The sequence below is a fragment of the Limulus polyphemus genome, unplaced genomic scaffold, assembly GCF_000517525.1.
Source record: "Limulus polyphemus unplaced genomic scaffold, Limulus_polyphemus-2.1.2 Scaffold692, whole genome shotgun sequence".
NCBI classification, from domain to species: Eukaryota; Metazoa; Arthropoda; class Merostomata; order Xiphosura; family Limulidae; genus Limulus; species Limulus polyphemus.
Window position 1 is genome coordinate 95,635 of NW_013666302.1, and position 16,190 is coordinate 111,824.

The 16,190-nt window shown below is 30.5% G+C and overlaps 1 protein-coding gene across 1 annotated transcript in view; it reads right to left on the minus strand.

Moving 5' to 3' along the window:
• Positions 1-895: 895 nt before the first annotated feature.
• LOC106460002 (CCAAT/enhancer-binding protein zeta-like) overlaps positions 896-16,190 on the minus strand; it is a 39,719-nt gene continuing 24,424 nt past the window's right edge. The window contains exons 8-16 of the mRNA XM_022386589.1: positions 15,416-15,613; positions 14,044-14,304; positions 9,893-10,072; positions 8,813-8,965; positions 7,643-8,519; positions 7,054-7,162; positions 4,215-4,251; positions 3,510-3,591; positions 896-3,281 (exon numbers count right to left, since the gene is read on the minus strand). Coding sequence (XP_022242297.1) covers positions 3,115-3,281; positions 3,510-3,591; positions 4,215-4,251; positions 7,054-7,162; positions 7,643-8,519; positions 8,813-8,965; positions 9,893-10,072; positions 14,044-14,304; positions 15,416-15,613 — 2,064 coding nt within the window. The 3' untranslated portion in view covers positions 896-3,114. The remainder of the gene's footprint in view (positions 3,282-3,509; positions 3,592-4,214; positions 4,252-7,053; positions 7,163-7,642; positions 8,520-8,812; positions 8,966-9,892; positions 10,073-14,043; positions 14,305-15,415; positions 15,614-16,190) is intronic.

Sequence of the window (16,190 nt, forward strand, 5' to 3'; positions counted from 1 at the left end):
GTCCAATTCCTGTCAGTTGCATGAATTTAACTTTGAATAAAAGCATTTAAGCTGAATAGTGCTATAGTCTTGTAGTGGCTTATAACCATAAGCTTGTAAGATTGTTATGTGGGGATTTTTGTATGGTTTTGTGTATTCATCCCTACCTTATTTCTGTACTTTTTGGCATTGCCATCCTTACATCATACTTAATTATCGCAAAACTTGTTTTTAACTTTTCCCCCTCTATGTTTTAAACATCTTCATTGAAGTAGGTTGATAAGTAAACATTTGTTTTATTTTTATAGTTCAATGATAATATATACTGTTACTATTATATCAATTTTGTCAGTTTCTCTAATTTTGGATTACACTGGAGACCAGTAAAGCTGGAATAGTTCCTCCAGGATGATATAAGTACCCCAGAGTGCTGGACGAACATTAAGGGGATATTTACAGAACTCACCCCTTCCAACTTCACCTCAACTCGCTGCACATGCATACAATTGACTCCACCACATGCTAAGGTTGCGTCTATTAATAGGGAAGAAATCACATAGATCCCATGCCAAAAAGTACGATACCCTCATACACACACACAGCTGCCAGACCTGGCCCCACTGAAAATTTGAAGAAACATAGACTGCTATATAATGTAGTTTTGATAAGTGAGAAACTGTTATTTTTAAACTTAAAAATCGATAACGTATACAAAGATCTGTCAGTTGCATAAATACTTGGTCTCCTTCATACCTTGAATATTAATTTAGATTGTTCTTTCTTTATTTTTACTGAAATTGTTTTGGCAAATATCATATTTGTGCAATGAAAAGTCACAAACGGTAGTTATATAAGAACAATTTGTGCTGCCATCTAACAACCACAAATGTAACTGAACTGAACTCACTGCTAAGTAATAGTTTTCCTTTTTATTATTTCCCCACAAAAATACATGTGGTAGAAGAATAGAATAATATTAATGTTATACAACCTGTGAAACACATGATAATGACAATTAAGGCTATAAACTCAACTTTAGTTTTTACTTTAAGCATCATTGAATGCATTAGCCATTATTTTCTCAGCCCATACCTACATAATAAGCACTACCATGTAACATTACCATTGTTAGTGATTGCCTGTTCCCAAGTGCTCTAAAAATGCTTTTCTTTCATACTAAAACTATTGTGAAAACTTCAGTTATTTTTTTGGCTAGCATGGGAGGAGGAAAAAGAAAGATGAACACTTTGGCTCTTTAGCTAGTTCCCAGTTCTCCACTTTAGCAAAACTTTTCAATGATAACTCAACTTTATCAATTACTTGTAAGCATCATAGAATAATAGACTGAATGTGGTGGCCATATTCTTCTTGGCCCATCCCTACAAACTAAGCACTTGTGTGCTTAGTGATACCTATTCTGCTGTTAATTTCACCAAGTAACTGCTAGATATACAAGTTTTGAAATATTATAAATCTTTTTCAACCCAAAATGCATGATTCTTGAAAGACCAGGCTTTCAGTTCTATTATGACACAACTTTTGTTTTTTAATTTCATGCCATACCATGATAAGATATACACAAAACCTTATTTACTAGCTTATTCAATTACCAAATTAGAAAGCACAATGCTTATTAAATAACTGTAGCAATACAAATAGTAAATACACTGTAAAACTTTTTAAACATCCTTCTCTTTGAATGAACACCATTCATAAAATTAATGTTAAAACTTTTCTATAATTTCACAGTATAGTCTTGAATAAAGTTTAAATGATGTTCTTAGGAATCCTAAAAGTTTGGGTGTGTGTATCTGCCAACAGTCTCCATAGCTTTAGCCTCGTTTTTCTTACATGTGAAACTGCTAACCATATGTGTGTGTGTGTGCATATATATGTATATATGACACTGTGAATATAGCTTAAACACTTGTATATGACTAAGAATTATGATAGTCACAATTATCAGCAGAAACAGTTATTAGCCTCTTTCTCTTTTTAGGTCTAGTTTCTGTCTTTGAAAATATATTTTTTATTTTTTCCTTGCATTTGTATTTCAGGTTCCCAATTAAAAGACAGCTAGAAAACTTCTAACAAAAACTTGCTTCTTCAACAGGCACTTTTGTGAATAATTTTTCACATCAAAGCTGACTATAAAGGAACCTGAGTTGGAATCTTTGTTTTGTGACAAAATAAGAAACTTTTAGCAATAAAGGGAGCAACTTTCCAAGCCAGGAATTTTCCAAGATTACAGTTGTAAATTTAAAAGCAGAAACTATAGGACGTCAAGGAGTATTTGGTTTATGGATTCTTGGTAGGCCATATATCTCTGGTGTATGATGATCTGAAGGTTGTAAGAAATTTAACAAATCACTTGAAAGTTTTATCAGATTTGTTTAAATGTAATAATTTTAACCAGTATTCAGGTGTAAAATTATATTTATCTTAATTCTTCCTTAGCAAAACATAGTATTTTTTGAAAACTTAAAAGGTTTATCCGTAAACAAAACTTTAAGTTCCATGTTCTAAGTTCTTCCTTTAATTTAATTAACTTAGAACAGCTAAAAACAAAAGTTGAACTCTAGCACTTTCTTGTAGATAAACTCTTCTCAAAATTCACTAGAAAATATCCACACATATACATAACTTTCAATTTTGAGATAGCCTCAATCCTGCAGAACCTTGAGATTTGTCTTACACAAAGGAAAAAAATAGAAAATACTATGAATGAATATATGTCTTCACTTTCTTGATTATTTCTGAAATAATATATTTTATTATGTTTCAAATATTTTGACTGTTGAAATATATAAAAATTAAATTTTTGAAGCATTCGGTAACATTAGTTGTATTCGTTATGACTTTTAGGATAAAAACAAAAAATTAAATATTGAACATTTAAATAATATTCAGCATATGTATATCATTATACGATTACATTAAACATACCTGTATAAAATATGAATGTGAAAAAAATAGAGGGCTTATATATACGACTTACACACCTATTTCTGGAACACTGCCTGTTTAGAAGTATTCAAGTGATTATTCAAAATCATAAAGACCAAAAATTTACAATTAAAACTGAAGATTATTTCACAGGATAAATGTTTCTTTCTCACATTGTGAATGTGTTAATTAATAATGTCTTCTGTTGCTATTTTTTGATGAATATCTCTGTTTTTTGGAGAAATTTCCTCTTCTAAAAGAGTCTCCTTGTTTAGGTTTCATTCTTCTTTTGCTTTTCCAGTCTTTTCCCTTGATCCACTTGTCACGTTTGGACTCCCACAGTAATTGTTTGGCATCTAAAATAAAAATCATGTTTGGACATTCAACTCTTCAGCAGTGAAGCAAATTATATTCTTAAAACAAGGACACACACAATGCTAATTTTTTCAAACAATAGATGTGACTAAAGATTTTAATAAACAATGCAAAATAAATATAAAAGACATGCATTTTATAACAGAAAATAAAACTCAAATTTTAAACAATAAAATCCATAACAAAAACTTGTAAAATATGTAACTCACGAGCATTGTCCTTGTTGGCCATAGCTTCAGCTGTAGTAGAATCAACATTAGACCCTACATTTTCATCCAGAATATTGGAGAACTAGAGTGAGAAAATACATTTTTTAATTTTACTTGCACTGAACCTTTTTTGTGCTCATACCTTCATAAATTATGATGAAATTTAAAACCTGTATGAACTGACTTTTTTTTTTTATCACGCATTAAAATATTTTTCTTAGATACGAGAACAAATTTCCTCACTAATCTTAAAGGTGTAAAAGGTATTTGTATATATTACAAATGTACTAAGGTTATCTGCTGCCATCCCTAAATTTGAAATACAGTCAGTAGCACCCTACCACACACTGATTGGCATTCTTAAAATGCACCCACAATTCAAAGTGTGGGGAATATTTTGTGGTATTGCATAGATTCAAACCTGGTTCACCAGCTGTGAAATACAGAACTCTATCAGAGAGTGAACTTGCACCAGTGTGAAAGGGGTTTTGGTAATTAAATTTTATTTCATACTAGAATCAAGTTATTAAAATTTAGTTATGTTAGTTTATCAAATTAATTTGTAAAATCAATCCAAATCTTGATTTTTAAGAAATTTATATAAACATATTAAAAATACTACACATAAGTACAACTTCAGTGATTTAATTGCTCACGTTATCAATTCTGTTGTAATGTCTTAGGTCATAAAAAATTTCTGCTTACCTCTTCTGCATCAGCAAAAAGCTCAGATGTGTTAAAGCTGGAAAAAATACAAAATAAACCGGAATTCAAACCTTTATTCTTAACAGGTATGCATCTTCTAATCAACATAGTTTAGTTTTTAAAACTTGTGAAAATCTAAATGAAAAGCAGCAACTGAAATTTATGATTTTATGGAAATCTATATTGGAAGATTCTGTATGTTTTGCAAAACACAAGAATATTTGCTTTGTTATACCATAGAAAATTCTTTACTTATGTTTAATCATACTTAGCTGCTCTCCAGATAACCAGTTATTAGCATTTTAGTTTATTGATCTGAGGAGTCAAATATCAGACTTGTAATATTGTATGTAATTCATGTAGTTATAATTACAGTTACATATTATCTCTTAAGTTGTTTTAATTACATTAGTAGATTCCCATACACTGACATACGTGCACGTGAAGCTCTGGACTCGTACACTCACAGATACCTCACCCTACTTTTTTTCTCTAAGTCTGTTATCAAAACAAAAATTCATGTACCTTTCAAATATGTATTTTAAAACATAAACAATATACAGATCACTAAAATGCAATGTCCAAAAAACGACTATCATTTTCTAACTAAGCTATAAACAGGTTACAAAATTGTTAAAAACTATGTGGACCACTTTCACTTAACAACTGATCAATTTCTCTAGTTTAACATCAATTAGCATTAAATTGAAACAAGACTGTTGGAAGCTTTAACTAGAAAATCAGCTCTTTCTATAGGTTATATGGATGGGTGGGGCTTCTTTTGTGGATTGGGTTGTTGCTTGGTTTTTGTTAATCACAAAACTACACAATGGATATCTTATTTTTAGTGTCATAAGTCCAAAAACTTACTGCTGAGCCACTGAGGGCACCTGTGGGTTGAAAAATTTATTGATATCTCACTATACAGAGAAGAGAGCATTGAAACTATACAGTGGACAGAGGAATTATTTAAATATTGCATCTTAGTAACTCAGACAGTATAAATGTTATACTATTGAAGTAATGCAAACTAGTCATGTAACATATAAGTGAAAATTGAGAATTTTTTAAATTAACGAATTAAAATTTAAATAATATAACAATCTGAATTATATACTACACTCTGATGCTATCCTTATTGAAATACATTGATAATAAAGTTGTTTAACTCACTATAAGCTCGGTTGAACTGACTGAATTCACCATCCCAAATTGACCTTTACAGTTTCTATACTATAACTTCTAATATGTTTTGTGTATCTTCACAAAATTTTTGCAAGATTTCAGTAATCATTAAGATTTTTTTGTAGAGAAAAAAAAACACAGATTAATTAATAAAGAATTTCACTAAACATTTCTCCATGAATATATGGAATCAAAGTGTTGACTGTTCCGAGTGCAAAGTGATTTTCATGTCAAGATTAAAAATACTTTTCTTCATCTGAAAAAAATCTCAAATTTGATTGGCATAATCTCTGAAACTTCCTAAATAAACTTCTAACTTTTTTTTGGTAAAATTTTATATTTTATCTGATATATTCTCTACTCTAACTCTATACTAAATTGATCAATTGTACCGACAGTGTAGTCATAAAAAAATATTCAAAATAAATCTAAATTACCCTTTTTCTTTCTTTCTAGAATGACTTCAAATTGTAACATGAAACTACATATGATTATCTTAAAACTTGTAACAGTATACATCTTTTACACTTAAACTTTATTGTTTTATTACCATTTGAACCATGACAAACTGATATTTCTGCCACTAAATTTGTTAATCACTTGGCAAACTTGCAGCTCATGTTACCCTACCGAATTACATAATGCAAAAGCTACTTGCGAGTGTACCTTGGGTAAAATTTATTATTATTATTCTTTATTTTACCTAATCTAACTTAAAAAAGTTTCTAATTTTTATATTTTAGTTAATTTTGTAATAATTACTAAAGAATACACAAGAAAAACAAAAAAATAAAGTACTTACCTGGTTCATCATTTTTTTGCTATCGACTGTTGATGACACTTAACCCAATTTTTTTTATACTAATGGTACTACTGCACCAAGTAATTTATTTGATTAAACGATGCACCAAAGAACACAGAATAATAACATACCAAAAGCAGACAAGGTCCCATAACAATTACAATTTTTCTGACTTTCTAATTATGCAACAAGAACCTTTAAAAATTCAGTTAAGCTTGTTGATGTGTTTCCCGTGGGAATAAAGTTTGAACTGGAAGTGTAATAGACAATTCTCTATACAGAAAACAACAAAATATAGTATGTTCTTTAATAAATTAAAACCTTAGCTTTCTGCTGGTTATTAACTGGCAATTTCTGAAAGATGTGATTGTAACTAAATAAGATTGAAGGCTACAAAAATTATGTTTGCGTGAGCGATGACAACATTATAATGGTAATTCCCATTAAACTTCATACTTCTAGGAGGGGTGGTAAATAAATTAGAGTAGAGAGGATGCTCAGAGAGAGAAAATGTCAATTCTCATACTAGGAGAAATTCAGGATTATTTTTATACTGCTGTATAAAAATTTATATTATTAGCTACGTTTTTATACCACATTTATTCAAATATAATGATAAGAAAGTAGTTTAATTAAATTTTGAACGTTACTCTGTCAACTGTAAAACGTTGAGACTTGCAGATGAGCCAGGCCTGTGTTTAAAAGTTAAAGTCATATGTACGTGGTTGTTGTTTATATGAAGATATATTAATCAATTATATTATCATCAACTGTACATGGAATATAAAAAAAAATCACAAATTGAAAACATTGTTATGTATTTTTTGGAAACCTTTGATTATGAAAACTTGCCTCTTTGATTTATTTTTTCTTTTAGCTGTCCTCATGTTTGTGTCAATGTGTTTTCTTTTCCTGTTAGCAGGTTTCTTAAGTGAACTAGAAAATTCCATGAGATCTGGATCTAAATAAGAGAAAAACACAAAATCAACTTAGTCAGAAGTTACTGAAACATTTTTTTTTTCTTCTCTGAAGTCAACTATATTATTATTAATAAAGAAATATTAAATACAAAAATGTTTTGTACCATTTGACGCAACATAAAAACAAAAAAAAGAGATACCATTCTTTCAAATAACTATATTGCAAGGTTTCATGATGATTATTTAATCAAGTAATCCTTTACTCATTCTTCTTTTTCACTCTGTATAAGTTAAAAATGTGAGCAAAATATATATGTATTAAATGTTTTACCCACTAGTAACTGACAGTTTAAAAGATTTCTTGGTTAAAAACCCAACTATAAAACAAAAATGCCACATGAATAGAATTATTTATAATTGGAACAATGATGCCTTTCTTTTTCACAACACCAGTGTTTTCTAAAATATTATATAGATAATTTTACTTGCATTAAATGCAATGAAAATTCTAATGAACTTACCATCTTCAGAAAAGGCAGCATTTTCTTCATCAAACATATCTTCATCATATTCACCTTTATTATCTTCAAGGTCATCGTCAAATTCTTTAAATGCATTTTGGAAGTCTACATCATCATTAAAATCGAAATCTTCATTTTCCAAACTATCTAGATCATCATCATTTTTCATATCTTCATCTGAATTTTTCTTTTTTTTCGTATTACTTTTTTGTTTCTGTCTGTTCACTTCTTGAGCAAAGTCTATTTTACTTGTTTTGCCACCAGGCTCAAATTTTTCTAATACATATTTCTCAAACTCATCACTTGCAACACTTTCCACATCAGAGTCATCGTGCGCTTTTGATTTTTTAACACGGTGCTTACAGAAATACTCATAAAAGAACCTTTCTTCAACTGGAATATTTTTCTGTTTCTGTTGAAGATATCCTGCAGTATTTACTGGTAGTTTCTTTGCACTTTTTGGAACATAACAGGTCCGTCTTCCAAAAACTCTTTGTTGTTCATCTTTTTCAGTCTTTTCTGTCCCTTTCTTTGGGTTTCGATACACAAATCTATCTAAGAAACGAATAAGTGTGAAATCTTGAAGAGGATCTCCACTATAGTCAATGGATGAATTGTTGAGGATCTGCCTAGCAAACAGTGCAACCGAAGGATGAAAATGTTGAGATAATCTTAGAAGTTCCCAAAATGAACAATACTCTGCACCAGCAAATAATGGGTTCCTATGGCTGGAATCATAAACATTCTTAGCAACTTGCTCAGACGGTAGCAGTGATCTGTGAATCCATGAGGAAGGAGTCTTAGGAGGAACTTCCTTTTTGTTTGAATTTTCTTCTGTATCTTTAACAAAAGAGTTAAATGTTTCAGCTGGTTCTTCCTACCAAAGAGAGAGAGAATTCTGCTATGAACCACTTTGTTTTTCTTGCGCACTCAATTCTCATTTGTATAGTTTAACAATGCAACCAACTTAATGAATATGACTTGTGTATTTTGTAAAATTACCATGATGTCAGATATATTTAAACTTAAAATTTTAAAGTATATTTTCACTAAAGAACTTGTGTTATTTAAACAAAAATGTGAAAAAATGCAATTTATCTGAAATTAAAAACATCATAATTAAATGAATCTAGAACAAACAAAAAAATAGTAAAACAATGAATGACTTACTTCTGGTACATCTTCATAGTGTTCTTCTTCTTCATCATCCGATAAATGTTTTGGTTGCCCTTTTGAAGAGAGTAGTTCTGGACGGTGACGAAGCAACTCTGATATAAGAATTAACATACCACAAACTAGAGTTGGTGAATGGTACTGACAAACCTGGAAATTGCAAGAAAAAAGTTATCTATATAAAGATCCAATACACACTTATACTTTCTTCATTTTCAGATACTTTGAAGCAAGATTAAATTATAGATTCATCTTTTGAGGGCCAAATTCACTAGAACAATTTATTTCTGTAACACACACAGAAAACTTGTATTTTTAAACACTACACAGTAAAATTAAATATCATAAAACTCTACCAACATTAGGAGATATAGAAAAATTCACAGAGGAATGTGAAAATGGAAATATTGGTTCAATATCACTGCTGGTATTAAGTAATCAACTCATTCTGCTTAACAAGCTTATTGCTCTTCATGGCCATTTTATATTGCTACTATTATCTGATATGTGTGTTACACAGTGTAGAAATTACAGCATAAAAACAGATTCTGTTAAATGAAATAAATTAGATAAAATTCTATGTTTCAATTTGTATCTTATATGTAACTATTCTCCATGGATCATAAATTTAAAATGCTGCTAAAAACGTCACAAATTAAGTCTGGTTCAATACAAAGTTGTGACACACTGGATTTTAAATTTTCAATAAAAATATAGGTTTCCTGTTACTTTGGTTTGTCTCGCTCTTAGCAGAAGTACCAATCTGTAACAAGAAACACTGATCATAATAATAGTTGATAGTTTCCTAGTTTGTTATTATAAACTTTAACACTGATTGAATTAGAACTATTTTAGTTATTATTTTTATTGATGAAACTTAAGTCTTAAATTGTAATGCAATCTTGAAAGCATACACAAGTACATCTATCCTATGAAAGAAACAGTTACACAAAATAATATGCTTTTCTTATTGTAATAATTACATTTATTTTTACACTGACTTTTTATTTGCAAGACCCATATTGGTGATAAATAAAACAAAATAATTTGTCAGTGGAAAAAATGTGAAGTTATAACCTGCAAAAGACGTTTCATGAATGCTTTTGCTCGCTGGTCATGTGGATCTTTCTTCAGTGCTCTGTACAATAGATTCAAGAACATCGCTTGGTGAGATGAATGATGTAATTGAGGATCTAGAAGCTTACGATATAGGGCTGTGTAAAACCTATCTGTAATTTCTTCACGGGAATCCAAAACCTGCAGACATACACCAAGTTTGAAGATGTAAATTGTGATAATCATAAAATGAAAATAAAACTAACACGCTAGAACTGAAATAAGTTTATTTATAAATGTTATTTTACTTTTTGTACATTTTTATGTTAATCCTGTTATCATCATATCGAACTTTTGTAAAGTTGTTTTTTTTTTTTTTCATTTCTCATAGTCCTTGCGGACCGTTGAGCCGATGGCAGATTTTGCCCTGCCATCGTTTCTAAAGCTGCTTCTTACGTCAAGGATGCAACCCACTTGACAGCCTTCCCTCTTTGAAAGGGCGAGCACGTTTGGTGTGACAGGGATTCGAACCTGCGACCCTCAGATTGCAAGTCGAGTGCCTTAACCACCTGGCCATGCCAGGCCTTTGAAAAGTGTAAGTAATGCTAAATTATTAACAGCATCTTCTTTCCTTGAGTTTATCCAAACACAAATTTTAAATATCATATAAAACTATTACATTAAATTGGTTTCAAACTCTTTTAAGATTTTATTAAAATCATTTGAGTAAATCTATATAAACATACAGCAATAAAAAGTTTTTCAGATAATTCTATGAATACTGCTAATTTAAAAAGAAAAGGCTGCTAACCATGAAGTTTTTACTATAATTATTTGTAAACAAAAATTATCTGTTACATATGTGAAGAAATTCTTATACTGTTAAAAACTGAAATTTAAAATTTGCAACCATGAAATTATCATATACACATGTAGGATAAACATTCCACCAACAATGTAAGATTAAAGACCAACTCATGTTTACATCATTCATTCCACCAAGCAATGTAAGATTTGAGATCAACCCATACTTACATCATTCATTCCACTAAGCAATGTACGATTAAAGACCAACTCATGATTACATCATTCATTCCACCAAGCAATGTAAGATTTGAGATCAACCCATACTTACATCATTCATTCCACCAAGCAATGTAAGATTTGAGATCAACCCATACTTACATCATTCATTCCACTAAGCAATGTACGATTTGAGATCAACCCATACTTACATCATTCATTCCACAAAGCAATGGAAGATTTGGAATCAACCCATACTTACATCATTCATTCCACTAAGCAATGTACGATTTGAGATCAACCCATACTTACATCATTCATTCCACAAAGCAATGGAAGATTTGAGATCAACCCATACTTACATCATTCATTCCACAAAGCAATGGAAGATTTGGAATCAACCCATACTTACATCATTCATTCCACTAAGCAATGTAAGATTAAAGACCAACTCATGTTTACATCATTCATTCTGCCAAGCAATGTAAAATTTGAGATCAACTCATATTTATAAAATGTAGATTCTCTCTACTGGGTGATCATCTTTCTTAAAGTATAAAACTTCTTTTTTCCATATAATTAACCTTGCATAGTTTTGAAATGAAACTGCCTGCTCAGAAGTTTTATTAACTTTATTAATACAAGTGATTTTTATTATAAATATAATTTCTCATGCTCAAATAAAATTCACCTAAATTAAAAACATAAGCTGAAAAAAGCAACAGCAAACTTCTCAAGTTTCTGAATACTAAAAATACAAATACCATTTTCTATATATCTGTACAGTTAAACATAATTATTAAAACTACAGTATAAACATGAAATCTTTTGTAACCAGAAGAATATGGTTATAACAAAAAATAGTTTCTGACAAATAAGATTATGGTATAACTCAAAGTTACTATTATGTCACATTTGAGACATGTTTTGAAGAAAATCTGAAGTTTCTTATTCCATCAAGATATGTATTATATTACAATGATCCTTTAGCATTGTAAAAAATAATAATAATGTTTTTTGGGCAATTATTACTACTAAGTTTATACTTAAACTGCATTTTTCAAGTAGTCCAATCCTGCCTATAAAAGACAAGCATTTTACACACCCTCAAGGTGTTACTAAACCTAGCACATATGTACTCAATCTCTGGACAAACTAGAGGTATAAGGATCTAGTGTATGTGTAAGGATAGGTTGTAGTTACTTATTACAGTGTTGAGGTCAAAATGAAATACTTTACTATAGAAACATCTCTGGTAAGAAGGCTGATCAACATTTGGTTGGACTACTTCAACATGAAAGTTAAGATGTGAAGGTAAGTAAAGAAGTTAAAATGCATTTAACTAAGAAAAACTAAACAAAGTCAACTGGGAAATCAACTGAAAATAAAAAAGGATCAGCAGAAACAACAGTTATAAGGCTTATAAATACAAATGGGAGTCTTGGCTCACTCCAATCAAAGATGAAACACTCTCCTCATAGATCTTGTCTCTGAAAGCATTAAACCCACATTCTCTCTGAAGCTGACCAATCATAATAGAGAATGCAAAAATATCTCTGTTTCATGTGACAGCCTCAAGATAGAATACAATTCAACTATTCCATGATACAGCAAAGTTCCTACATCAGACAGTCTACAAACAGTAACACCTCAGGCCAAGTTTTATAGCACATGACCTCAACCATATTTAGACTTGTAGGAATTAAGTATACATTACAGGAAAATAGGGTATGTAGTATTTATGTACTTCAGCCCTTCTGTTTCACCAGCCCAGGAACTGATGACACAGCAGTGGTTGAAACACCATTTGTTCTATCACAGATAGACCCTGAAGAGCTCTGGATTGAGCAAAATGTGTAATTGTCAATGGATATAACAAATACAGTGCAGTTCAAATACTATTATTATACACTCTTCTAATTCTTGAAAATCCCTAAGGGACTAGATAAAAAATATAATATTTAAAAATGTAACAGGCCTGATATTAATGCCTTATGACAAGTTTAATTGTAATCATCTTCACCACCTTGTAAAAGGCACACACACGATAAGAATTTTTTTCGTACAATCTCATTGATTCTCTTTGATATTTAATTTGAAGGAAACGTTTTTGAAGTTTTTATGACAAAAAAAGGTTGGCCAAGTCTAAAAAATAAACCAGCTTTTCTGACTCACTTCTAACCAAGTTCCACTTCCCAAACCATACTTACACATTGTACAACCTACAACTATATGCTCCTACTGATTTCATTTCCAGAACATTATACAATAGTATACAGTACATGCATTAATGAAAGTTAAACATTGCTTACATGTACAGTGAAGAATAACATCACATTTCATCTTGCAGACATTTTTAAGCAAGAAGCAATATGATAACCCTTACTATTTAATGGGTATCATGACAAAAAAAAAAGTGTAACACTATATATTTATTTATGAAATAATCTGTTTCGTTGGTGATGCCGATAAAATAGACCAATTTCTGCACTGTTTAGAAAATGTAATTTATCAATATATTTCTTGTTATGCCTGTTTGATGGAACAAAGCTTAGCTTAGGTAGTCATACTTGTACATTTTAGACTCATTTAGAGTGGTGGTGTGTATGTGGACGGGGGGGGGGGGATTACATAAGACCACAAATCTTAGGATACTGTAAAGCATGTATTAGAATTATTACTAAAAAGTTGGTAACTACATGGCACCACATGGATTGGATTGCAAGTCACTATTCTTTGACATCTATCAAGTGCTAGTTCATCTTTAGTTACATTCTATTGTTGGTTTCATCGTGTGAGTTAGTGTGGCTTTTAAAAGCTGCAAACCTATAATATACACAAAGAAGTGATCTGAAAGAACATTGAAATCAGTAAATTTAAGGGTAACTCACAATTCTTGAATTTTAGAATTATCCTTAACACATTATACTACCTTTACTCCAAGATGCTACAAAAATATAGTACTAATGTTATAATAAAGTTTCAGAATATGATGAACCTTCCTTAGCATTTTAATACTAGATATAACCAGCCTCAAAATACTTCACTGGCCCAACACTTAAAATCACTTTAAGCATAAATATGGTTTGTTTAATAATGACACCAAGGCCTTATATTAGCATAATACGTGAAGCAAAATTGAAAAATACCTGAAAAATTAGCATCAAAGCTTGTACACTTATGTTGAAACTGACAAAATGTACCACACGATATATAGTGTCAAGCTGTTCTGTCAACTTGTTAGTGCTCTTGTCTTTTGTAGTATATGGATAACTTCTACTGACTCCAGACAAAAGAGCACTCATCATCTTGGTATCTACTTCTCCTTTCTTGACACAGGCTTTGAAAAATCCAAAATATATACTCTGTAGGTGGTCGGCAAGTAAGTTGTCTTCGGGACACAGAACCATCTACATCAAAGATAAGACTATGTGCATAATTCCAGTTGAGGAAGACTATGATACATTAATTTTTTTACCATAGGAATAACTGTCAAAAACTACCTACAATAAATCAGGTAGTATATTCTTTTCATGAACATAATGATCAAATTTTAAAAACAGCTTTTACAAAAATGGTAGAGTGGTAATATTTCATAGGAAATTTTATATATTAGCACATAGCCTTTCTATTTTCTGGTTAAATATTAGTATATAAAACACAGTTGAAATATGCTCAAATGTTTGGAATAGAACTTAAAAAGTATGTGATATAAACTTTATAACAGTATTGGGTAATGCAAAGTTACTCATTATGTCCACATGCCCATGTAAATGATATTGTAACATACAGATCAAGCATTTTTTCTTTCTTCTTCATTTACTGACAAGAATATTATTCAATGAAAATACAACACACCTTTAAAATATACAAATAAAACTTCATTTAAGTAAAACATGTAAAACTAAAACCTGATTAGTTTTGGGCACCTCTGATGGTGGCCACCTAGAACAATGGAAGCTAGTCTAGGTTTATTCTTTACCTGTTTTACTTTAGTAAAATTTTATCTGTGTGTTTTAAAGTTTCTTGCATTCCCATCACAATAAATTTATTCAACTTTTAGAAAAATATTATCGTTTAGCATAAATAACGATCAGTCTGTAACTGAGAGTTAATCAACACAAAAAACTTGTTTTCATTGAAAGGGCCATAAATTAGTGATATTTTCTTAAGCAACATTAGTAAAAAGTTGCCTTATACCAAACAAAAAAAAAATCAATCATCTGATAGTTTAAAATTTTTTTTTCCAGATGAAAACATTTGGTTTCTAAACCTGACCTTTAATATATTATAGATTTTATAATTTTGTGTGTGTGTGTGTGTGTGTGTGTGCTTTTTATAACAGAGCCACATCAGGCTATCTGCTGTGTCCACCAAGGGTAATTGAGCCCCTGATTTTACCATTTTAAATCCATAGACTTACTGCTGTCCCACCAGGGAACTTACAATTTTATAACTCATATCAACTTAGTAATTACAAGACACAAAAGTAAATGGTATAAAACTAGAAAATACTTTCACCTGGTTCAAAAAGCAGAGTGCATAGTACTGAGCACGTGAAGAAATGTTTGGACGATACAGAAGTCGTTCAACTTCCTCGGCTACTACTTTCTTCATGTTGGGATGAATACTTAAAAGATTACCTAGTAGGTGAGGAATTCTGGCTGCAACTCGATGCACTGGATCTCCAATTTTATTTACCAAACAGCTAAGTAGAAACTAGACATACAATTAAGTTAATGTATCAAACAAGTGTATAGTTATCCAATAATGTAATATTCTGATTGCTATAAAAATTTAGGTGATCTATGGTTGGAATTTTGGAAATAAACAGAATGGCACAGAAATGTACAACTCCCTTCTAAAAACATGCTACCTTTGAACCTTTTCCTCATTAAAAAATAGAGTTGAATATTTCAAAGGTATGGTTAAACTTTCACTTGTTAATCAGTCTTCACAGAATTCAAAACAAACTTTTTTAAGATAAAACGAAGTTTTATCTAAATTTTTAGCAGAAAACAAATATAAATACTAAGATTAGCACTTTATTACCCTAAGATTTCAATTTTTTTTTAATATCAGTGACTCCTATAGCTTTGATTTGGGAATGAGGATCAATAATCAAGAAAAACATGCACATGCAGTATGTCTAAAGTACTTACACAAGCTGGGTACTTTGTATTGGGAATGAGGATCAAGAATCAAGAAAAACATGCACATGCAGTATGTCTAAAGTACTTACACAAGCTGGGTACTTTGTATTGGGAATGAGGATCAAGAATCAAGAAAAACATGC